The sequence below is a fragment of the Sciurus carolinensis genome, chromosome 3 (genome assembly GCF_902686445.1).
Source record: "Sciurus carolinensis chromosome 3, mSciCar1.2, whole genome shotgun sequence".
In the NCBI taxonomy this organism is placed as follows: Eukaryota; Metazoa; Chordata; class Mammalia; order Rodentia; family Sciuridae; genus Sciurus; species Sciurus carolinensis.
Genome location: NC_062215.1, coordinates 183,392,721 through 183,416,299, shown reverse-complemented (window position 1 = coordinate 183,416,299; position 23,579 = coordinate 183,392,721). Strand labels below are relative to the sequence as shown.

Below are 23,579 nucleotides of genomic sequence, written 5' to 3'. Positions count from 1 at the left end.
GGCCCTGGGTTCAGTGACCTCATGGCCCTGGGCAGTGGGCCCTGGGCGTGACCTCCTCGCAGCCTTGGGCTACTGTGCCTGAATGTCCCTTCAGCACACCCCAGAGTGCTGATCTGGATAAGTCTGGAGTGGACAGCACAGCACTGGGAGGCGACCCCGGCTGGAGGGGTGGCCCAGAGCTGCCCGGACTCCCCACTGTGTCCCTGAGCCGCAAGCCCTCGCCTCTGCTTTGACAGGCAGCCTCAGCCAGCGGGTGTCAGGGCCTTGTTTTCCCATCTGACACAGGTCAGGGTGCCTCACCAGGGCAGGGTGGGGTCAGCTCGGCCAGCATCTCCCTTCATCCCTCCTCTGCTAGTCACCCGTGCTAGGCACAGGGACAGGGAGTAGACAGCGGCCATCTGCCCCAGACCCAACCCAGGCCCATCACAGACTCCAGCCCCTGCTGGGAGGCCCTGCCCAGAGTGGGCTTTCAAAGATGCCCTGCCCCTGCCCCCGTGGGCTGGGGACCACCAGGGGGCTGCCACTCCTGTCCAGATGCAGGCCCGCCTGGAGGCCACTCAGGCTCAGCTGCGGAGGTCAGAGCTGGAGCACAGCGTGGACCTGGAGGAGGCCCTTGCCCGTCTGGAGGCCTCAGAGCAGAGGTGAGCCCAGCAGTGGGCTGCCAGCTGCCAGGAACCAGGACTGCTGCCCCAGAGCAATGGGCCCTGCTGCCCCACAGCTACTGTGGATCTGCAGGTTCCTTGTGACCTTTGCCTGTGGAGTTGGCAAGAGGCTGGAGGTCGGGAGGGGCGGGGGAGGCTCCCAGCCCTCTCCCTGGGCAGGAAGGCTTTTCCTGTGTCCAGCAGCCAGGGCGGAGAGGGAAGCCAGAATGGCCCCACTGCCATCCCAGTGCTGCCACGCATTGGCCCAGCAGCCCCCTCAGACTCCCCTTGTGGTTCAGCCTCAACTCCTGGGCCCTTTGGGCTCCCAGCCTCTCTGATCAGAGTCAGGAGCCCTTGTTTACCCTGACCCTAACCTAGCACCCCAAGGCAAACACAGAGCCCCACCTTTAACTAAGGGCCCCAGCACTAACCCAGCCCCAGCACTAACCCAGCACCCCAGCACTAACCCAGACCCAGCACTAACCCAGCACCCTAGTACTAACCCAGCACTAACCTAGCACCCCAGCACTAACCCAGCGCCAGCACTAACCCAGCGCCAGCACCAACCCAGCCCCAGCACTAACCCAGCACCCCAGCACTAACCTAGCACCCCAGCACTAACCCAGCCCCAGCACTAACCCAGCCCCAGCACTAACCCAGCACCCCAGCACTAACCTAGCACCCCAGCACTAACCCAGCGCTAGCACTAACCCAGCCCCAGTACTAACCCAGCCCCAGCACTAACCCAGCACCCCGCCAGGAACTCAGCGCTCCCATTCACGGCCCCCTAGGCTGTGATGTCAGCACTCCACAGTGGTCCTGGGAGGGAAGGGCTCTCTGCAGGCCCGGGAGGGCTGGCTCCAGGCCGGCAACCCCAGGCCTGGGAGAGTGAGCATGGCTGAATCCGTCCTGCAGGAGGCTCACCCTCAGGGATCTGGAAGAGTGCTCAGAAGCATTTTGAGAACCAGCCTTGAGGAGGCCAAAGCCAAGGCTCCTGGCCTTGCAGCCAGTGGCGGGGCTGCTCTCAGAGACGCCAGTCTACCCAGCAGCTGGGGGTCCCTAGGGCTGTGTGCAGACCTGATGGCAGGGCAAGGGGGACAGGCCCGTGGCTGAAGGAGAGGCCGCCCCTCTAGAGCCTGCCTGCCCAGGGCTCCCTCCCCATTCCCTATGGTTGCCCCCTGCAGAGTCCTTGCTCCTCCCAGACAGAGCCAGAGGCTCAGGCAGAGCTGGGTACAGGGCACATCTCAGGAAGGGAGGAGGGCACTGGGCTAGGAGACCCCTTCATGCTGGCCTCCAAGAGGGTTGCGGGTCAGCATTGCAAGGGGCAAAGCTGGGCCCAGGGGTTTGGGGCTCCACTTGAGCCTTGACTAGGGTCTTGGGCTGAGCTCCTCTCTAAGGAGGGACCCCCCCCAACACTGGGTTCTGTCCACCCAGGAGCTCCAGCCTTTCCCAGGTGAACGCCCTCCTGCGGGGACAGCTGGAGCACATGCGGAAGGCCAACGCCACGCTGACCCGGGAGCTGGCCAGCACAGCGGGCAGCACGCTCCACCTGCTGGGGCAGAGGCAGGTGCGGCCCTGGGCACCAGAGGTGTCCTATCTTGGCAGCACGGCCACCTGTGGATGCTGCCAGTGGGCAGTGACAGACCAGGAACCAGGACACAGTCCCTTTCAAGGGCACAGCCTCATCTGAGACTTGGTCACAGTGTCAGTGGAGTGGGGACATCCCAGTCCCCTTTCCCTTGAGGGGAGAGCGAGGCCCTGAGAACAGAGGAGGCTGGCCATGGTGTGCACCGCCCTGTTTGCCAGGCTGGCTGTGGAGCAGGGCCCCTGGTAGGGGCCTGGCACCCCCATGGCTCCTTGCAAGCTGCCCACTCAAGCATCTCCTGCGGAAAGGATGTCAGTGCAAAGCTCTGACCGGCACTGGCCCTGGACCAGGAGGGGTGGCTCTCTGCAGCTGAAGGGCTGAAGGTGCCCCACAGCCTCCAGGGGGAGGGTCTGAGTGCAGAGCCTCGCCCACGCACGTGCCATGGGCAAGTGTGTCCCAGATGGAGACAGCCTTGGGACGTGGCCGCCCTACGTCGGGGCCTCAGGCTGGCCCCACAGATGTCCCTCAAGCCTACCCCAGAGGCCATCACTGCCCATCCCACTGGCACCAGGCAGGACAGACTATGGGGGTCGAGTCAACAGGGAGGGCTGGACACCCACACCCCAGCCCCATGGCTGTCGATCCTGACCACAGCAGCCAGGGACCCTCCTGCCACCGCCCCCTGTGTGGAAGGAGGGTGTCAAGAGCCACCTGGTGTGAGGGGACGCACTGCCTGATAGGCTGGAACTTCTGATGGCAGGACTCTAGATAGGACTGCTGAGACAGCTCACCAGCACCGGGTCCCCGCCGTGCAGCTGGGTGGCCCCACGGCGCCCAAGGGTCCGTTTCCACCTGTGAAATGGAGTGCCTTGTGGTGGGGGTCCCGAGTCCACCTTGTCCTCGGCTCCTGGGGAAGGGGCTTTGTGCCTGGGTCTTGGACACTTCTCCCTGGCTGCCAGCCTCGCTCTCACCCTGCGCAGGCGCTTCCCGGGCCTCCGCCCCGACGGAGGTGACCGTCTTCGCACCAGGGCTCCTGCAGGCTCGGCTCTGGCCTGGGCGTTGGGCAGCTCTCCCCGAGTTCTCCGGGGGTTCCTCCCCGTGCACCCTCCTGAGCTCGTCCGGCCTGGCGCCCTCGCGGTTTGGGGAAAGGAGTCATCGCCCACACTCAGCCTCTGCTCGGCCCTAACGCCGGGGTGTGTGTGGAACCCCAGCGAGGTCTGCCCTCGGTGGTGCTGGTCTGCCGTGGCGGGTCCCCCCGTGCTCCTCTTCAGCAGGGGCGTCTGCATGACTGATCTTGGTTGATCCGCCTGCATGGCTTAAATGCCGAGTGCTGTGGGCTTTGCCTTTAGCAGAGTCCATTGATTCCTTTCCAGGCATCTTGCTGCCCGCTGGTTCTTCTGGCCTCCTGGCTTTTCGGTGTGTGTTAGAAGCAGTTATTTTGTGGTCCAGCATCTGCATTTTCCAAGACCTGAGTCTACTGCTTTTGCTGTGTCCACATCATGATGCTTTGTCTCCTGTTTGGCGTGATTTTCTTATTTTTTAACTATTTTTTAGCTTTTATTTTCCGTGGAACTTTGTGGAAACTCTTGGAAAGCTGCGGTGAGGGTACTATTTCCCAGGAGGGATTTCATCTGCCTCTGATGGTGCGGGGTTCAGCACCTCAGGGCCCCACCCGGGGAGCTGCTCAGCTCCGTGTGAGAGCGTCCAGGCTCACCTGAGCTGGCTCGCAGTTCCACGCCCAGGGAGGACCCTTCTCTGCTTACCACCAACTTGCCGGATATAGTTTTCTCCTGCAGGGCAGGTGTGTGTGTGCATGTGTGTACAAGGTGTGAGAGTGTATTAGAGTGTGGGGGGGCCTGGTGTGTGTGGGTGTGTGTACACGTGTGTGAGCATGTGTGTGTGAGCCTGTGGTGTGGTAGGCATGCATGTGAGTGTGCATGGTATTGAGTGCATGAGTGTGTGCGTATGGTCCTTAGAGTGTGTGTGGCACGTGTGGATGTGTGTGGTCCACATGAGTGTGGCATGGGTGTGTGTGGCCCATGTGAGTGTGGTGGGTGTGTGTGGTCCACATGTGTGGTGTGGGTGTGTGTCCACGTGAGTGTGGCATGGGTGTGTGTGGTCCATGTGAGTGTGGTAGGTGGGTGTGGTCCACATGTGTCGTGGGCGTGTGTGATCCACGTGTGTGATGTGGGTTTGTGTGGTCCACGTGAGTGTGGTGGGTGTGTGTGGCGTGGGTGTGTGGTTCACGTGAGCATGGTGAGTGTGTATGGTCCACGTGAGTGTGGTGGGTGGGTGTGGCCCACGTGAGTGTGGTGGGTGTGTGTGGTCCATGTGAGTGTGGTGTGGGTGTGTGTCCACGTGAGCATGGTGGGTGGGTATGGCCCACGTGAGTGTGGTGGTTGTGTGTGGTCCACGTGAGTGTGGTGGGTGTGTGCGGTCCACGTGAGTGTGGTGGGGGTTTGTGTCCACGTGAGCATGGTGGGTGTGTGTGGTCCACGTGAGCATGGTGGGTGTGTGTGGCCCACATGAGTGTGGTGTGGGTGTGTGTCCACGTGAGCATGGTGGGTGTGTGTGGTCCACGTGAGTGTGGTGTGGGTGTGTGTCCACGTGAGCATGGTGGGTGTGTGTGGTCCACGTGAGCGTGGTGGGTGTGTGTGGTCCACGTGAGTGTGGTAGCGGTGTGTGGTTCACGTGAGCATGGTGGGTGTGTGTGGCCCATGTGAGTGTGGTGGGTGTGTGTGGCCCACGTGAGTGTGGTGTGGGTGTGTGTCCACGTGAGCGTGGTCAGTGTGTGGTCCACGTGAGTGTGGTGTGTGTGTGTGGCATGGGTGTGTGGTCCACGTGAGCATAGTCAGTGTGTGTGGTCCACATGAGTGTGGTGGGTGTGTGTGGCGTGGGTGTGTGGTCCACATGAGCGTGGTGTGTGTGTGTGATCCACGTGAGTGTGTTGTGTGTGTGTGGCGTGGGTGTGTGGTCCACGTGAGTGTGGTGGGTGTGTGTCCACGTGAGCATGGTGGGTGGGTGTGGTCCACGTGAGCATGGTCGGTGTGTGTGGTCCACATGAGTGTGGTGGGTGTGTGTGGCGTGGGTATGTGGTCCACGTGAGTGTGGTGGGTGTGTGTGGTCCACGTGAGTGTGGTGTGTGTGTGTGGCGTGGGTGTGTGTCCACGTGAGCATGGTGGGTGGGTGTGGTCCACATGAGTGTGGTGGGTGTGTGTGGTGTGGGTGTGTGGTCCACGTGAGCATGGTGGGTGGGTGTGGTCCACGTGAGTGTGGTGTGTGTGTGTGTGGCGTGAGTGTGTGGTCCACATGAGCGTGGTGGGTGTGTGGTCCACATGAGCATGGTGGGTGTGTATGGTCCACGTGAGTGTGGTGGGTGGGTGTGGCCCACATGAGTGTGGTGGTTGTGTGTGGTCCACGTGAGTGTGGTGTGGGTGTGTGTCCACGTGAGCATGGTGGGTGTGCGTGGTCCACGTGAGCGTGCATGGTGGGTGTGGTCCACGTGAGCATGGTGGGTGTGCGTGGTCCACGTGAGCGTGCATGGTGTGTGTGGTCCACGTGAGCGTGGTGGGTGTGCGTGGTCCATGTGAGTGTGGTGTGTGTGTTGTCCACGTGAGTGTGGTGTGTGTGTGGCGTGGGTGTGTGGTCCACGTGAGCATGGTGGATGTGTGGTCCACATGAGCGTGGTGGGTGGGTGTGGTCCACGTGAACGTGGTGGATGTGTGGTCCACATGAGCGTGGTGGGTGGGTGTGGTCCACGTGAACGTGGTGGATGTGTGGTCCACATGAGCGTGGTGGGTGGGTGTGGTCCACGTGAGCGTGGTGGGTGTGCGTGGTCCATGTGAGCGTGGTGGGTGGGTGTGGTCCACGTGAGCGTGGTGGGTGTGCGTGGTCCATGTGAGCGTGCATGGTGTGTGGCTAGCTGTGCTTGTGCTGGTCTCCAGCTCGCCCTCTGTCCCCCCACCTGCCACACTGAGAGCAGCTCTGGGGGTCTCTCCTGGGTGCAGTGAGGAGACGCTGCACCTGGACGTGCCTGGGTTTGGCTGAGGCCCCTGAGGTCCTGGGGTCAAGGACACATTTCTGTTGCTCTGTTTGGCAAGAAATTGGCTGTTTCCAGACCGCACAGGCTTGCACCTGAGCCTTCCTTCCACGGTGGCCGGCCAGCCTGCCCAGGGAGAGGGCTTGGTCTGCACACTCAGGCTCCTGTGGGCAGTGCCGGGAGGGTGTGTCATCCCCACCCTGGACGTCAGCCCAGAGGTGGGACACGCCTCACCCCGACCAGCTGTGGTGCAGGAGCAGGTGGCACGCTGCACAGAGGGTGTGGGCAGGGGTCAGGCGGCCCCTGGAGGTGGGGAGTGGTCCTGCACAGGCAGAGAGTGCTGTGGAGAGCCGGAGGGGCTGTCCCTGCTGCACCGCGGGCTGGCCCTGTGCCCTGCACTCTCGGGCATGGGGCCTACATCTGACGTCGCTAGAGCCCCTGGGTAAGGCTCTCAGGGAGGAGCAGACCGCAGAGCTGCAGGAGGGCCTGGGCCAGCAGGAGAGGAGGCGGGTCCTGAGCAGCTCCTGGGGGCAGCCAGCAGCCGCCCTCTGGGGACCACGCTCACCTGGACTCCCTTCCTGGGCTGCCTGGTAGGACCTGGGAGTGCTCTCTTCTGTGGGTCCATGGCTTTGTTCCCCAGGTGGGGAGCACAGGACATGGGGACCCTGGGACCTGGTAGGTGACACAAGCCCCACTTCCAGCCTCCACAGAGCCAGCTTAGCTTGACACCTGTGGAAGAGCGGGCAGGAGGGGTCAAGGGCCCCAACCTGCAGTGGACATGGGCCTCTTGTTTGTTGGCAGACCCGGCAGACAGGCCCTGGGCAGCCGTGGGGCTTCCTCCTGCTGAGGAGACAGGCCTCGGAGCTCCGTGGACATGTGGCCCAACTGCGGGCAGCCACGGAGAGGTGAGTCCGTCCACACCCAGGGCGCTCCTGAGCAGGGGGTGCAACTCCTCCTGGGGCACCACCACACCAGCCTTGTTCAGGGCCTGGCTGGACACGGAGGGTGGGCAGTGAGGGAGGACGAATGGAGGGACAGAGCAGGCGGCCTGGCGACGGGAGGACACAGGTCCAGCCCGTTCTTGCTGGCGCCTCACAAGGGCCTGTCCTGGGCCACCCACCACTCGCAGTGCTTTGCATCATCATTTGTACATGAGGAGACTAAGGCCAGAGGACCAGGGTCTTGCTCCAGGCTGCCCTGGGGGCCTGGCCTCAGCCCCTGCTGGCCTGCTCTGGTGGCCGTTCTGTCTCCGGCGCAGCCGTGGCCACGTAGTCCGGCCTGCCTTCCCCACGGGCTGCCTGTCTCTGGCCCAGAGCCCGCCCAGGTCCTGAGGCTCCCCTGCGGCACCGCCTGTCTCCAGGGGCCTTGCCGACATGCGGGCAGAAGCTGCCAGGACGGCCCAACGCCTGTGCACAGCCTGCAGCAGCCTGGGCTCCAGCCTGCAGCGGGCGGCCAGCGGCACAGCCAGCGCCCTGGAGCATCGGCTGCGGGACCAGGTGGGGGAGATGCTGCAGCTGCAGCGTCGCTGGGACACGGAGAAGGCGGAGCTGCGTGCCAGGTGGGCCGGGAGGACCCCCGCATGCCGCCGGGTCTGCACGGCCCCTCCCTCAGGGCTGCCCATTCAAACCCGCCCCGCCCAGCCCCGGAGCAGGCGGGCCCCAGGGAGTGCCAGACAGCCCCCCGAAGTCTGCGGGGCCGGAGGGAGACCAGGAACCGCGGGGGAGCCGGGGTCTTACAGAGGGGTCCTGGGAAGGAGGAAGGGACACTCTGCGGGTGGAGGAGTCCCAGCAGAGGCCCCTCAGAGCAAAGGCCCCTCAGTCACTGCTGGAGGCTGGCCAGGGGCGGCCTCGAGCGCCAAGCCCAGGGTCTTGCTTCACTCCTGAGACCAGCGGAGCCAGGAAGGTTCTCAGCCAGAGAGGCATGAGGTCAGGCCAGGGGACAGCGCCGTGCAGGCAGAGGTGTGGCCCTGGCAGCGCAGGGAGGCTGCCCGTAGCAGGAGTCTAGACAGAACCAGCACCTCCCCTGGTCTCCTCCCCCACCCCCAACGTCTGCCCAGACTCTCGGAGCAGACGCTGCTTGTGGACAAGCTCACTCAGCAGTGCGAGCAGAGGGAAAGGACCATCGCTGCCCTGAGAACGGACATCCAGAAACTGGTTCGTGGGGTGGACGTGGGGAAGCCCGGCTGCGAGGCCTTGTCTGCCTGGCTGAGGGGTCTCTACCTGCAGGAATCCCGATGCGATGGGGGCCCTCTGGTGGCGGATGCCCTTGGGGATGAGATTGAGTCCCTTCAGCAGATCTTGGCCAGCATCATGGAGGTATGGCCGGTCCCGAGTCCTGGGTGCCAGCTGGAGTGACCTGCAGGGCCCATGACTCCAAGGACACTCGAGAAGGTCCCCCTTGCTCACGGCCTGCACTCCCCTGTCCCTTCCTCTCTGCACTCTGAAGGTGACCCAGGAGGATGCCAGGTGTCTGGAGCTGGCATGGAGCAGCAGCGCCGAGGGCCAGGAGGCACTGAGCCCACCAAGGAGCCCCGCACACGCCACGTCCCCCCACCAGGGCGTGTCCCCACCGCAGGCCAACGCCCCAGCCCACCTGGACCCTGCACTGCATGCCGTGCAGACAGCCATTGAGAGACGGCGGCATCGGGAACGGGTGGGCGGCTGGGACCTGGGCGCCAGGGCCTCCCTCAGCTTGGCGGAGGCGCCATTGCCCTGGTGGGCCAGCGCGGGGTCTCCAAGGGCTGGCTCAACTGTAGGGTTCTTCCTGGGGGACCCAGGGGGCTGGGGCCTCTGGGCTCACAGGTGCCTGCCCGGCAGGAGCTGCATCTACAGCTACAGTCCTCCCTGGAGGCGACGGCCAGGCTCCGGAAGCAGCTGTCCAGGTGCCAGCAGGAGCTGCGGGCCTCACAGAGGCTCCTGCAGAGAAGGACACAGGAGCAGGAGGCCCTCCTGGGCAAGCTGCAGGCCCAGAGACGTGAGGTCCAGCACTACCAGAGGACTGCGGAGCTCTCGGGAAGGTGCCAGGAAGTGTGCCGGGCGGGGGGCCCGCAGGGGGCACTGAGAGCTCGCCCCCAGGCCCTGCAGTGGAGGAGGGTCAGGCCACATCTCCAGGTGCAACCGCCAGGTCGCCCCTGCCCTGCACCCCTGCCCCACCTGTACGAAGGACACCCTTCCCCTCACCGCGTCCCCATGCTCACCGCATGGCTCCCTGCCCAGTGCGGAGCCTCCCTGTCCACAGGCTGAGCCCTCCACACAGCCCAGCCCCAGACCTGCCTGGCTGCAGGACCCCCTCTGGGTGGCCCTTCCCCACGCTCCCAGGATCCTCCCGTCCTCAGCAACAGTCCATGAAACCCAGCTCTGGCCTCCCTTCTAGGACACCCTGCTCCACAAGTCTCCACCCTGGGACTGTGGCCCTGGGGTCCTGGAGAGGAGAGCCCTGGGGCCTGAGGAAGCAGCTAAGTAGGAGCCAGATGCAGCCAGGAAGGCTTCCTGCGAGAGGCGGCCTTCCCCAGGAGCAGACAGACCCTCCCGTGCTTGCTCTGTGCCTGCAGTGGGGGCTGGACCTGCCCCTTCACGGCAGGCAGCTCTGCTGGGCAGCCTGAGGGGTGCTGAGCAGGCCCAGTGCCACCTTGAGAGGCACAGAGGAGGTGGGCAGGGGCAAGCTGAGGGCACAGCCCCACACAGGGTCATGGGCATCTAAGCAAAGTAGTCAGGAGCGTGAAGTGGCAGAGGGTCTCGCTGCAGGGAGCTGAGCTGTGTGCAGGCGAGATCGGGTCTCCGGAGAGCAAGCCAGGCAGTGGGGCCATGGCCCCGAGGGAGGGCTGCCCACTGTGCCCAGGAGCAGAGGGTGGGGACACCTACTGGACAGGCCTGACTCCCTCTGGTCAGGGGAGGAGGGCTCAGGTTCCAGGGTCATTTGGGAATGCTGGGGCCAGAGTGGAGGAGGAGCTGCTGGCAGGCAGGGCTGCCAGCTGACTCTGCGGGGACAGAGCTGTAGGCGGAGGCCAGCCGGGCGGTGACCCTGCCAGCAGAGGTCTGAACGTGTAGGCCCGTGTGCCTCAGGCTCCTCTCTGCCCTAGGTCTGACCCTGACCCTGGCTCTGGCCCTCCCTGTGCCTCCTGGAGCCCCTCTGCCTATTGCAACCCCCACATCCACCATCCCGACCAACCACCCTCCTGAGCGCATATTGAATATGTCCAGTTAGGTCCCAGGCCACCCCAACCTCCACCCCTGTGCCCAGGGAGAAGGTGACCTTGGAAACAATGGTGGAGGAGCTGAGAGCAAAGGCAGATTTGGGGGAGGCAGAGAAGCGGAGGCTGGAGGCTGCGGATGTGGAGCTGCGGAGGAGCCTCCTGCTATGGGCAGAGCAAGGCCAGCAGAGCCAGCAGGGGCTGGAGGCCAGGTGGGCTCCAGGGTCCCTGGCTCTGCACCCCCCATGTGGCCAGGGCCTCAGTCCCTCTCTGGGCCTCAGGGTCTCCTCCCCTGGAGGCTCTGCTGCCTCACCAGGCTCCTCGCAGGGAGCTGAGGGCAGAGGGCTCTTCCGCTGCTCTCCCCAGCCAGACTCCTGCCCGCCTCAGCCCACAGCCGACCCGTGTGAGGGGTGCCCGCCCTGTGTGCACACCTCCCCGGGCCCATGGCCTGAGGCATGACCCGTGCTCCTCGTGGGACGCAGGGCCTGGCAGGGGCTGCTGGCAGCTGCCGGGCCTGGGCCTGGCCTGTGGGGCGGCCCCGCTCACCCTGAGGCGACCTCTCACCTTGCCCTCTGGCCCTGGCCTCAGACAGGAGCACCTGGAGCAGCTGGAGGAAAAGATCTCTGGACTCAGGGAGGAGCTGGTGGTGGCCCGGGAGGCCCTGCGTACGGCACAGCTGCAGAGGGACGTGGTGCAGAGCGAGAGGGAGGGCCTGCGTGGCGCCTTGGCCCGGGTACGCCCCACGCCCTCGGCGCCGGCTCCTCACCCAGGCCTCCTCGGGTCAGCACTAGCCTCACCCGCTTCCTGGGCTTCTCCCTGGGCCTGGGTGCCCCTCTGGCTGGAGCCTTGGTTCTAGGAGCCGCCCTCGGCCAGAGACCCCCAGGGGCCCCCTACCGCGTCCCGCCCAGGCCCCATGTCCTCTCCTGGCACTGGGGTTCTGCTGGAGGGAGGGTAGGCCCCTCCCTGAAGTCCCTCTGCGTGACCACTGCCCCCAGGCGGAGTCCAGCAACACTGACCTGGAGCTGCTGGTGACGCGGCTGAAGTCGGAGGGGGTGGAGCAGCGGGACTCCCTGGCCAGGATGGCTGCCCTGATGGAGGGGCTGGCCCGGGACAAAGGCTCCCTGAGCCGCCTGGTGCTCCAGGTGAGGCCAGGGCCGTGTCCTGCCTGGGGCCGCAGCTTGCCAGATCCCTCCTCTCATCCGCCCCGCTCTTCTCCCTTCCTTGACTGAGGCCCCCTCCCTGAGAGCGGGTTGCGGGGAGGACCAGAGGTCTGACCATCGGCCCTGACCAGGCCTGAGGGAGGGAGGGCAGTGCCCTGGGGCAGGCCTGGGCAGGGTCGCTGCCCATGGGGGCCAAGGGTGTGTGGTGTGTGGCGGACGCAGACCCTTCCCACTTGCCCGTCAGCTGGAGCATGAGCGGGACCGGTGGCAGGAGCAGCAGAAGGCTCTGGAGCAGGAGCAGAGGGCTGCCGGAGAGCAGCTGGCCAGGCTGGCGCAGCAGCTGGAGAGCGTGCAGGCAGAGCGGAGCCGCCTGCAGGAGGCCTGCGGGCAGCTGGAGCGGCGGCAGGAGCAGCTGGAGGGGCAGGTGGCCCTGCTCAGGCGTGAGCGGGCCCAGCTCCAGGAGCTGCTGGGCCAGGTGAGGCAGGGCCACAGTGGTCACGGGGCCTCCAGTGGTCACCAGGTCCTCCTTGTTTCTTGTCTTTTCTTTTCTTTTTTGGTACCAGGAGTACCAAACCCAGGAGTGCTTGACCTCTGAGCCGACCTAGGTCCCTTCACCAGGTGAATGAATAGAGAAAATGTGGTACAGATATATACGATGGAATAGTACCAGTCCTTCGCTTTTTATTTTGAAACAGGGTCTCGCCAAGTTGCTTAGGGCCTCATTAAGTTGCTGAGGCTGGCTTTGAACTAGCAATCCCCCTGCCTCAGCCTCCCAAGCTGCGTGGATTACAGGTGTGCACCACCATGCCTGGTCCCTGCTATTCTTAGTTCCCTCTATGACAGAAGACAGGCGATACTTATCTTTCTGAGTCTGGCTTATTTCACTTAACATGATCTCCAGATCCGTCCATTTTCCTCCACATGACAGGATCTTGTTTTTCTCTATGACTGAATAAAACTCCACTATGTATCAACACCGTGTTTTCTTCATCCCTTCACCTGTGGACGGGCACCTGGGCTGGCCTGCTGGCTCCTGCGAGGAGTGGTGTGACAAACGGGTAGGCAGGCGTCTCTTGTGTGCTGGTTTTGACTTCTCTGGGATTGAGCCCTGGAGTGACACAGCTGGGTCACACGGTAGTTCTCATCTCAGGCTTTTGAGAAATCTCCATTCTGCTTTCCAGCGTGGCTGCACTGATTTACACTCCCCTCAAGAGATTAAGGTTCTAACTCTGCATCCTCACCAACATTTGCTATTTTTTTGTTTGTTTGTTTCCTTAATAAGTCATTCTGACTGGGGCGAGATGGAGTCTCGATGTACTTTCACCTTGCATTTCCCCGGTGGTTAAAGATGTTGGACATTTCTTTATACACTTTTGGGCCAATCATGCTTCTCTGAGAAGCTCCATTCGGCTCATTCACCATTTGCTAATTTGATTATGTGTTCTTTATGTATGCTGGATATTAGCCCTCTGTAAGATGAATAGCTGCAAAGGTTTTCTCCAGTCCACAGGCTGTCTCTTCACTCTGTTGGTGGTTTCCTTTGCTGTGCAGAAGCTTTTTGATTTGATATTGGTCAATTCTGGCTCTTATTTCCTGAGCCATTAGGGTCCTTTTCAGGAACTCATTGGCCACACCAATACCTTGATTGTTTCTCCTGTTTCCTCCAGTTTCAAAGTTTCCAATCCTACATGAAGATCTGGTACCCATTTTGCTTATTCAGGCTGACAGTTTTAACCCTCTGCAGATGGATGTCCAGTTTCACCAGCACCATGTGTTGAAGAAGCTGTCTTTTCTCCAATATGTGTTTTGGGTTCCTTTGTCAAGAATCAGAGGGCTGTTGAAGTGTGGGCTCCTCCCTGGGTGCTATATTCTATTCCTTTGGTCTGCAGGTCTATGTTTATGCCAATACCATGCTGCTGTACCATGTGGACTCAGTAGTGTATTTTGAATTAGGCATTGCTCCCCCGCCCCTTCCAGGTTGCCTTGGCTATTCTGGGTCTTTGTGATTTTATATGAATTTTAGGATTTTTTTTCCTAGTTATGTGAAGAATGTCAGTAACATTTTGATGAGGATTACATTGAATCTGTAGAGTTTTTCAGTGATGTGGTCATTTTAACAATATAAACTACCCCATCCATGAACACGGGAGAGCTTTCCATCTTCTAGCATCTTCTTCAATTTATTTCTTCAGTGTTTTATAATTTTCCTTATAAAGGTCTTTCACCTCATTGGTTAAGTTTATGGTTTATTTTTAGGGGATTTTTTTTTTGAGGCTATCGTAAAAGAGATTATTTTCCTGATTTCTTCCTCAGCAAGTTCATTATTGATGTATAGAAAAGTTGCTGATTTTTGTTTGTTGATTTTGTATATTGCTACTTTATTGAATTTGTTTATCAGTTCTGACAGAGTTTGGGTAGACTCCTGTGGGCTTTCTAGGTGTAGAACCACATCATCTGCAAACAGGGATGACTTGATGGTCTCTTTCTGATTTGCGTCCATTTTTCTTCTTTCTCCGACTTGGTTGCTCTGGCTGTTTTCCAGTACTGTGCTGAGTAAAGATGGCGAGAGTGGATGCCCTTGTCTCTTTCCTGACGTGCGAGGAGATGCTCTCTTCGACTTTGTCATGTTGAGGTGGTCCAGCTCCTGCAGGACTTTTGTCATGAAGAGGTTGATTTAATCAAAGGGACTTTCTGAGTCTATTGAGATGACTTTTACTTGTGATTCTGTTTATTGGTGTTTTACATTTTTTCATTTGCATATGTTGAACCAAACTTGCTTCCCTAGGATGATGCCAGCTTGATCACAGCACATGATCTTTGTAATGTGATGTAGAATTAGATTTGCAGTATTTTGTTGAGGATTTTTGCATCTGCGTTCATCAGGATTCAGTGTAGAGTTTGCGTTGGGTCCTTGTGGTAGCAGAGTAATACTGGCTTCATAGAATGCATTTGGGCGCCACTGCCCTTTCAACTTTACGGAATAGTTTAAGGAGCTTTGCTGTTAATCCTTTAACAGTCTAGTAAGATTCAGCAGTGAATCCACCTGGACCTGACTTTTCTTTGTTGGGAGATTTTTTTTATTATTGTTTCAATCAAAATCAGTATTCTTTATTGATCTACTCTTGTTTTATATATCCTCTTGATTCAATTTTTATAGATCATATGTTCTAGAAATCTGTCCATTTCATCTAGATTTTCCACTTTATCAACATATGATTTTTCAGAGTATTCACATTGGTCCTCTGGAAGCCAGTGGTATCTGCTGTAATATCCCCCTTTTTGCCTTCAACTCTAATTATCTGGGTCTTCTCTCTCTTGTGGCTAGTTTGAGTAGGGGTCATCAATTTTATCTTTTCAAACAACTTTGTTGCATCGATCCTTTGCTTTGTTCTTTTAGTCTTCGTTTGGTTTATTTCTACTCTGATCTTTATTATTTGTTTCCCTCTATTGATTTTGGGCTTGGTTTGTTCTTGGCTTTCTAAGGCCTTAAGATGCACGATCAGGTTTTTCATCCGAGACCTCTCAGTTTTCCTTGTGTAAGCACTGAGAGCTGTGAACTTCTTGCCACTGGTTTTGGGTACCCCACAGATTCTAGTAGTTTATGGGTGCATTTCCATTCGACTACAGGAATCTCTCATTCCCTCGTGGTTTCAAGAACCCACTGCTTGATCCTAAGTACGTGTTCAGTCTTAAGGTGCTTGTGTAGTTTCTGCAGTTCCTCTTGCTGTTAATTTCTAGTTTCATTCCATTATGATCTAATAAAATGCAAGAAACTATCCCAGTTTTTTTTTTTTTAAGACTTGCCTTATGGCCTAAAATGTCATCTATTTTGGAGAAAGTTACATGTGCTGATGAAAAATGTATATCTACAGCTGTTGAACGGGACCTAGTGTTCATGTCTGCTAAATCCATTTAATCTAGAATACAATAATCAAATTGATGTTTCCTTGCTGGTTTCTTTTGTCCAGATGTTTTATCTGTTTGTGAGACTAGGGTGTTGAAGTCACCCACTCTAATGGTTTGGCTATGAGGTGTTCCCTAGAAGCTCATGTGCAAGACAATGCAGGAATGTTCTGAGGTGAAATGATTAGATTATGAGAGCTGTAACTTAATCCACGGATTGGTCCATTTGCTGGACTAGTAACTTGGATGATAACTAGGTGGTAGCTGTAGATAGGTGAGGTGTGACTAGAGAAAGAGCATCCCTGGGTGTGCCCTTGGGGATTAATTGTGTGTTGTCCCTTGCTCCTGGTTTGCTCTTCTGTTTTCTGCCACCAAGTGCTGAGAAGTTTTCCCCCACCACACTCTTCCTCCATGATGTTCCGCCTCACGTCAGGCCCACAGCAATGGAGTTCAGCAGGCATTGACTGGCCTGTGAAACTGTGAGCCCAAAATAAACTGTTCCTCCTCTCAGTACCAGGTATTTTGGTCACAGCAAATGAAAAACTGACTACCACACCACCGTGATTGTATCAGGGCCTATCACCCTCCATGTTCTGTAGTGCATGTTTTATAAGATCAGGTGCTCATATGCTTACAATTGTTATATCTTCTTGAGGGACTTTTCCCTTCATAAATATGTAGTAATATTATCTCTTCTGACTGATTTTAGCTTGAAATCTATTTCTTAGGGTATGAGTGTAACTACTTCTGCTTACTTTCAGGTTCCATTTGATTAGAATATCATTTTCAGTCTGTGTACATCTTTGTCAGTGAGGCAAGTTTCTTAAAAAGAGCAAAGAGTTGGGTCTTGTTTTTTAATCGGCCCAACTAGATTGCATATTTTAATTGGAGAATTCAGACTATTTACATTCAGGTTTATTGTTGAAAGATACGTATTATTTCCTATCATTTTATTGTTTTTCTTTTGGTTGTTTTGAATGATCTATGTTCAGTTCTTTCTCCCTTACTCAACTTAGAGATCTGATGGTGTGCTGAGATAGTCAGTACTTCTCATTTGCTCATCTACCCTTCTAGTGAGAGTCATTCTTTCCCATGCTCTTGTGGTTATATCTATCTTGCTTCTTTATCTGGGTGTAGGATTCCTTTAAGTATTTTCTGTAATGTTGCTTTAATAGTCGTGAATTGTTTTGGCTTGTGCTTATCTTGGAAAGTCTTTATTTCTTATTCAATTCTAAAGAATAATTTTGCTGATAGAGTAATCTAGGATGGCAGTAATTCTCTTTTAGGTCTTGAAATACATCATTACATGCCCTCTTGGCCTTCGGAGTTTCTGATGCAAAGTCTGCTGTTATTCTGATGAGTTTACTTATATATACATATGTAAGTATGCTCTCTTGCAGCTTTTAATATTCTTACTTCTGCAAGTTTAATAATGTGTCATGGAGAGTTACTTTCTTTTTTTTAATTTTCTTTTAGTTGTTGATAGATCTTTACTTTATTCATTTATTTACATGTGGTGCTGAGAATTGAACCTAGTGCCTCATACATGTGAGGCAAGCACTGTACCACCAAGCCACAACCCCAGCCCAAGAGGTCATTTTCTGATTGTGTCTGTTTGGAGCTCTAAATTCCTCCTCCAATACCTAGATGTCTATATCTTCCCAGGATTTGAGATTTCCTGCTATTATCTCACTGAATAAGTTTTCCATGCTATTAACTTGTAGCTCAACTCCCTCATCTAATCCTATGATTCAAACATTTAATCTTTAAGATTGTCCCCAGAGATCTTGTATGCTTTGTTCATGGTTTCTTACTTTTTTCTTTATTACTGTCCTAATGTGATAGTTCACCTACTTTGTCTTAAAGCCCTTATGTGCTTTCTTCTGTTTAATCTAGTCTATTGGTAAGGATTTCAACTGAATTTTCATTTGATTTATTGAGCTTCTCATTTCCAAGATTTCTGTTTGGTTCTTTTTCAGAATCTCTACATATTATTAAATTGTTCTTTTAGGCCCTGAATTGCCTTCCTGAATTCATTTGGTTGTTGATTTGTATCCTCTTTAAATTCATTGATCATTTTTTAAATCAGTCTTTTAAACCCTTTATCTGATATTTCATCCACTTCTATAACTTTGGAGTCCGTTTCTAGAGTTATTAGCTTTTGGAGACGTTGTGTTGTCTTGTTTTTTCAGTTTTTGTGTCTCAATGTTGAGATTCATGCATCTGTTTGGATAGAACTTCCTTCCATTTTTATGTGAGGACCTTCTTAATGAACAAACTTCTCCTTTTTTAAATTTTTTTTTAGTTTTAGGTGGACCCAATACCTTTATTTTTATTTTTAATGTTGTGCTGAGGATTGAACCCAGAGCCTCTCGCATGCTACGCAAGCATGCTACCACTGAGTCACAACCCCAGCCCGAGCAAACTTCTCTTGATGTGTCCAGGAAAATTAGTTTGAATACAGTGCTGAGTTCAATTCCAAATGGAGACCTTAGTGAAGTTTTCCTATGGCTTTTTTTGGATGTAATTAGTGAGTTTTGACACAGTACATGCTGTGTTGGAGACTAAGTGACCCTATATATCTCACAAGGATGGGAACCCTCTGAAAGTTTAGGCAGTTGTGATGTAGCAGCTGTGCATATGGGATGCACCTTCTGTGGTTACGCCTGCAGGCTTGTCAGCAATGTGCAGTCTGAAGGGTGTGCAAGCTACCTATGCTCAGGTCCCTCATGTGTGTGGTGTGCACAGCAGTTGTGTTATTGCTCTTTGCTGTTGCTACGAGGGTGAGTCGTCAAGAAGGGAACCTCAGGCTTTCCCTAACTGTGCTTACTTGGGGCTGAGTTATAAGTAGGGAACTTTTATTACCCCTATTGTTTAAGAAAAAGCATTTGCTAAGGTTTGAGCAGGAGAAGTCATGGCTGGATTGAGGCAGTATCTTACAACTGGTTTGATGATGTAGGTCGGTTGCAAAATGCCTGCTGAACATGCTTGAGGCATTGGGCTCCACCCCCAGCACTACAGAGAAAATTAATGACAGTAGCGATTGCAAAGTATAAACAGACCGTGTGTGGGATACAGTAATGACAAATCAAAAACAACTACCACCACCAGCATCAATGACGATAGAAAGGAAAAGAGCAAAACTAATATAGAATAAGCTGAAAAGTCACTGATTAATAAACAAAAATTTTAAAGTAGTCTGGTGTTGTGGCTTACACCTGTGATCACAGTGACGGGAGGCTGAGGCAGGAGGATCACAAGTTCAAGACCATCCTGGGCAACATAGTGAGACCCTTCCTTAAAATCTAAAGCAAAGAGTTGGAGAAGAATACTTGCCTAGCTTCCACAAGGCTTGTGTCCAAACCCCAGGACCACAAGCACACGTGCGCGCGCGCACACACACACACACACACACACACACAATTTTTTTTAAATAGAAGAAAATAATACAAAAAAGAAAGGAAAAATTAAAAGGTGGGGAAATGAGAAAGTGGAAGAAAAAAGAGAAAGAGAGATGGACTCAAAGATGTTTTGATTGTAAAGGAAAGAGGGAAGAAAAAAGGAAATCAAATATTCAATATTAAAAGGAGAAGAAGAGAAATCTTAATAAGGGGAAAAAGAAAGAAGAGAGACAAATCACAATAGGATCCAACTGTCTGCACCAAGGTGTGGACGAGCGGGTGGCAGACACCACGCAGACCCCTCCCCTAGCTCCAGCCTGGCACGCAGCTCCCGGAGGTGGTCCTACAAACCTCCCCCACCCCGGCCCGCGGCCAGTTTCCCAGGTGGACAGTCCTGATGGCAAAGTGCCTCTGTTTACAGATCAGCTTCCCAGCACAGACTGGCGGCAGCTGTGCTTCAGATTTCCCCCATCGCCACACCCGCTTAGTGTGCTACGCTGCAGCTGGTTCTCAGACACAAACAAAGCAGGCTCCTGCATGGTTTAGATGTGAGGCGTCCCCCAAAACTCACGTGTGAGATGATGCAGGAATGTTCACAGGTGGAATGACCAGATCGTGAGAGGTGTGGCCTGGTCCCTGGATTAATCCTCGGATGTGGATTAACTGGGTGGTACTGTAGGCAGGGTGGCTGGAGGAGGTGGTCCCTGGGGCGTGCCTCTGGGTGTGCACTTTGTCCCTGGCGAGCCTAGCTCTCTCTGCTTCCTGACCGCCACGTCCTGAGCTGCCCTCCTCTGCACACTGTCCGCCATGATCTGCTGCCTCTTCTCAGACACAGAGGGAAGGAATTGGCCACCTGTGGGCAGAGACCTCTGGAACATGAACCAGAATCAACTTCTCTTCTAAAATTGTTCTTGCCAGGTCTTTTGGCCATAGCAGCAAAAAGCTGACTGAAACAACTCCCACCTCAGTTAGCTCAGACAAGACCTTCTCCACTGGCCCCGATCGGCACCGGGACCGTGTGTCGGGAAGTGGACAGCACTTCCAGGTGCTGGCAGGCTCTGCGGTTCGGGGCCAATCTCTCGGAGCGCCTCTGCACGGCTCTGAGACCTGACCTGATGTGTCCCGTTGTCTCCTTTCTCCCACCTCCATCCTGTCCTCTGAGTGCAACAGGGCGTTCAGCCTGGAAAACTTCGGTCCCCACTCCCAAGTCTGTCTTTCAAGTCTCTGTGCCTTTCCGCAATCACCCACTTTGAAGACTGGTGCTCTCCAATGTTTAGACCCCATCCCCTGAGCCTCTGCTGATGATGGAGTGTTTCTGAGCTGCCATCTTGGAATCTATCACCCTTTTCCTTCTTCTTCTTTTTCTTTTTTTTGGGTGCTGGGGATCGAACCCAGGGCCTTGTGCTTACAAGGCAAGCACTCTACCGACTGAGCTATCTCCCCAGCCCCATTTTCCTTCTTCTTGATTAAACACGTGGAGTGAGAGTGTGGAGCCGTTGTGTAGGAGTGTGTTGAACTTTATAAGGAACTGCCAAAGCAGCTTTCCAAAGCGGCCGCGTCATTTCACTCAGTCGCTTCTTGGTCTGTCAGCGTTTGATGTTGTTTTACCGTTTAGGGATTCTCTGTGTGGGAAGTCATATGTCACCAAGCTTTTAATTGATGTTTCCCCAACAGCTAACACATTTTCATATGCTTATTGAATATTCATGTCTGCTCAAGTCTTTTGCCCATTTTTAAAGCTGTGTTTTTGTATTTTGGTTGTGAATGTATGTAGAACTTCTATCGTGGACACAGAACTTCGTCAGGGAGATGTGCTGCGAACTCTGCCCCAAGTTTGTGTCTGCCTTTATGCTTTCTTAATAGTAGTTTTGATGGACATAAAATTTTAACTTTTGCAAATTTCTGATTTTATGATTAGTTTTTTCTTGTCTTTTTCGTGGTGCTTGGACTTGAACTCGGCCTCATGCATACAAGGCAGGCACTCTACCGCTGGACTCTTACATGCCAGTTCTCACACCCGTTATTTCCTGTATGTTTGCCTAGCCTAAGGACAAGAAGAGAGCCTCCTAGGTTTTATTCTGACTTTTGCTTTAGGTCATTGGTCCCCTTCAAGTTAATTTGTGTGGTTTCCCAAGTGTCTCCAAGCAGTATAAGCACCATCCACGGACTTGTTAAAATACAAATCCTCATGCCCCACCCTGACCTAGTGACTCAGAAGCTCCATGAAGAGAACCCAGAAATCTGGATTTTAATTAGTCCCCCTCCCAGGTGATTCTGATGCACGCTAAGTTCAAGGACCACTGTTTCAAAGTTTGAAGTACTACTGTTTTTCACACTAATATCCAACTGTTCCAGCACCATTTTTCAAATAAACTCTCCTTGAATTATCTTGGCAACTTGTTGAAATTAAATTGTATATGTGGGACTTGTTGATCTATGTTCATCAATCTATCCATTCTTTTTCGAAATCTTCCTGTTTTATTATAGAAAGTCTTAACATTATGTAGCATGTGTATTCCCACCTCGTTCTCCTTTTTCAAGTTGTTTTTTCTATTCTAAATTCTTTTGCATACCCATCTACATTTTACAATCCTCTTGGTAATTTATACCCCGCTCTATAAAAACTTGCTAGTACTTGGAAAATGATTTGGTTGAATTTATATGTCAGTTGGAGGAGATTGGAAATCTTAACTATATTGAGTCTTCTATCCATGAATACAATATATTCATGCACCTGAAGAATCATGTCTTTCATTTATTGCAGCCATATTTTATAGTGTTCAGCATAGAGGCCTTACACATTTTTATTAGTTTAACTCCAAGATTTGACATCGTGAATTACATTGCTGGTTCAATTGCATTTTCCTGTTGTTCACTACTAGTACATAGGAATACAATGCCATGTACTGATTTTGAATCCTGTGACCTTGAAAAATTCATTTATAAATACTGTGGTTTATAAGTATAGGATTTTTGCATTTATATTCATAAGTAATTTTATTTTCTTGTCATGTCTTTGCCAGAATTTGAATCTGACAAATTACTCATGTGATGGATCTTTGAGTAACAACAATTGTACTTCCTTTCTCAATACTTTTTCTTTTTCTTCTCTTATGCAGTGAGACCTGCATAACAAAGTTAAATAGAAGTGGTGAGTGATCATCCTTTCACTAAACCCAGTCATGAAGAAATAATTCAATATTTTAATATTAGCTATGATATTATCTATATGCTTTTCATAGATGCCTTTTATCAGATTGGGAATATTCCCTTTCATTCCTAGTAGACTGAGATTTTTAAAAAGTCAATAAGGAGCACTGAATTCTGCTAAATGCTTTCTTTGTATCTATTAAGATGGTATTATTGCCCTCCTTATTTTGTTAATTTGATAAATTATATTTGTTAATATTTTGAATGTTAAACCAACATTACATACATGAAGTAACCCTACTTGGTAATAAGTTAATATTAATTCTATGTATTTTTGGATTAAATTTACTTTTTGTTAAGGATTTTTGCATGTACATTCATGAGGAACATTGCTCTGTGTTTTCTTTTCTTGTAATGTCTTTGTCAGAACTGGTATCTGGGAAAAAACAAAAGGAATTGAAATCTGACAGTTACACACATGACGGGCCTTTCTCCTGGTCTTCTCTTACACAGTTCTCTGTATTTTCTATTCTTTTTTCTCTTCATGGTTCACTTATATATACTTTGGCCTATCTTCCAGATTGTTAGTCCTCTCTTCTACCTTGTCTAATCTGCCATTGAATCTATTATTTATTAATTTTGACTATTGTATTTTAAAATTATACTTTTCATACTTAGTACCCATTTCTACATCCTGTCACCCATTTTCTTCAACATATTTTTCAAGTATTTTAAATTCTGTGTATGACAACTCCAATATCTGGAAGGTTGGTTGGGGTGAAGGAGTATCCACTCTGTTTTCTGTTTTTATGTGTGTTGTTGTGTTTGTCATGTGGTCCTGTCTCCTAGTACGCCTGGTCATATTGATTAAATACCAGATATCATATATGTAAAGTTTTATAAATAATTTGAAGCTATGGACAATGCCATTCTTCCAGGGCTTTATCTTTGATTCTGAGAGGCAGTGAAAAGTAGGAAATGAGCACTATAATCCAATCAGTGACCAAGGAAATGCACACCCAAGTTTCAGTTTTTTGGAAGGGTAAGCCATTTCTGACTCCCCCCTGATACTAGAGTCAAGTCCTCTGTGAATTAAATATGAAATGTGGCTCATGCTTGATGGCTGTGGGTCCCCCAGCATGTCAGTCCCTCAGCCTGAACTTAAATTAGCAAATGACTTGAGTAGAGAGAGAGAGCATATGGTGAGCTCATTCCTGCCTCTCTTCTCTCCGGATCCCGGCTCCTTTGGGCCCTGCTCCTGGGATACACTTTGTCTTAACTTCACGATTCTCTTGGTGCAAATACTGGTCTGCACCACTTGTCCTCTGATACTGCGGTTGCCATATTCCAGCCCTATGTCCTGCCCCCTAGACACTCACGGCCCCATAAAGTCTGCCAGTGAGGTTGGCAGCTGGGTTCTCCCTGGAGTGCCCAGTTTAACAGCACCTCCTTTGTGGCTTCAGGAGTCGACCTCCCTCTCTGGTGGACAGTGTGTGCATTCTGGGGTTCAG

The 23,579-nt window shown here is 53.3% G+C and overlaps 1 protein-coding gene across 1 annotated transcript in view; it reads left to right on the top strand.

The window, feature by feature from the left end:
- Crocc2 (ciliary rootlet coiled-coil, rootletin family member 2) overlaps positions 1–23,579 on the top strand; it is a 66,456-nt gene that overhangs the window by 9,794 nt on the left and 33,083 nt on the right. The window contains exons 4-15 of the mRNA XM_047547013.1: positions 535–641; positions 2,076–2,208; positions 7,067–7,170; positions 7,626–7,823; positions 8,322–8,418; positions 8,491–8,580; positions 8,711–8,917; positions 9,082–9,281; positions 10,505–10,666; positions 11,043–11,187; positions 11,450–11,596; positions 11,859–12,089. Coding sequence (XP_047402969.1) covers positions 535–641; positions 2,076–2,208; positions 7,067–7,170; positions 7,626–7,823; positions 8,322–8,418; positions 8,491–8,580; positions 8,711–8,917; positions 9,082–9,281; positions 10,505–10,666; positions 11,043–11,187; positions 11,450–11,596; positions 11,859–12,089 — 1,821 coding nt within the window. The remainder of the gene's footprint in view (positions 1–534; positions 642–2,075; positions 2,209–7,066; positions 7,171–7,625; positions 7,824–8,321; positions 8,419–8,490; positions 8,581–8,710; positions 8,918–9,081; positions 9,282–10,504; positions 10,667–11,042; positions 11,188–11,449; positions 11,597–11,858; positions 12,090–23,579) is intronic.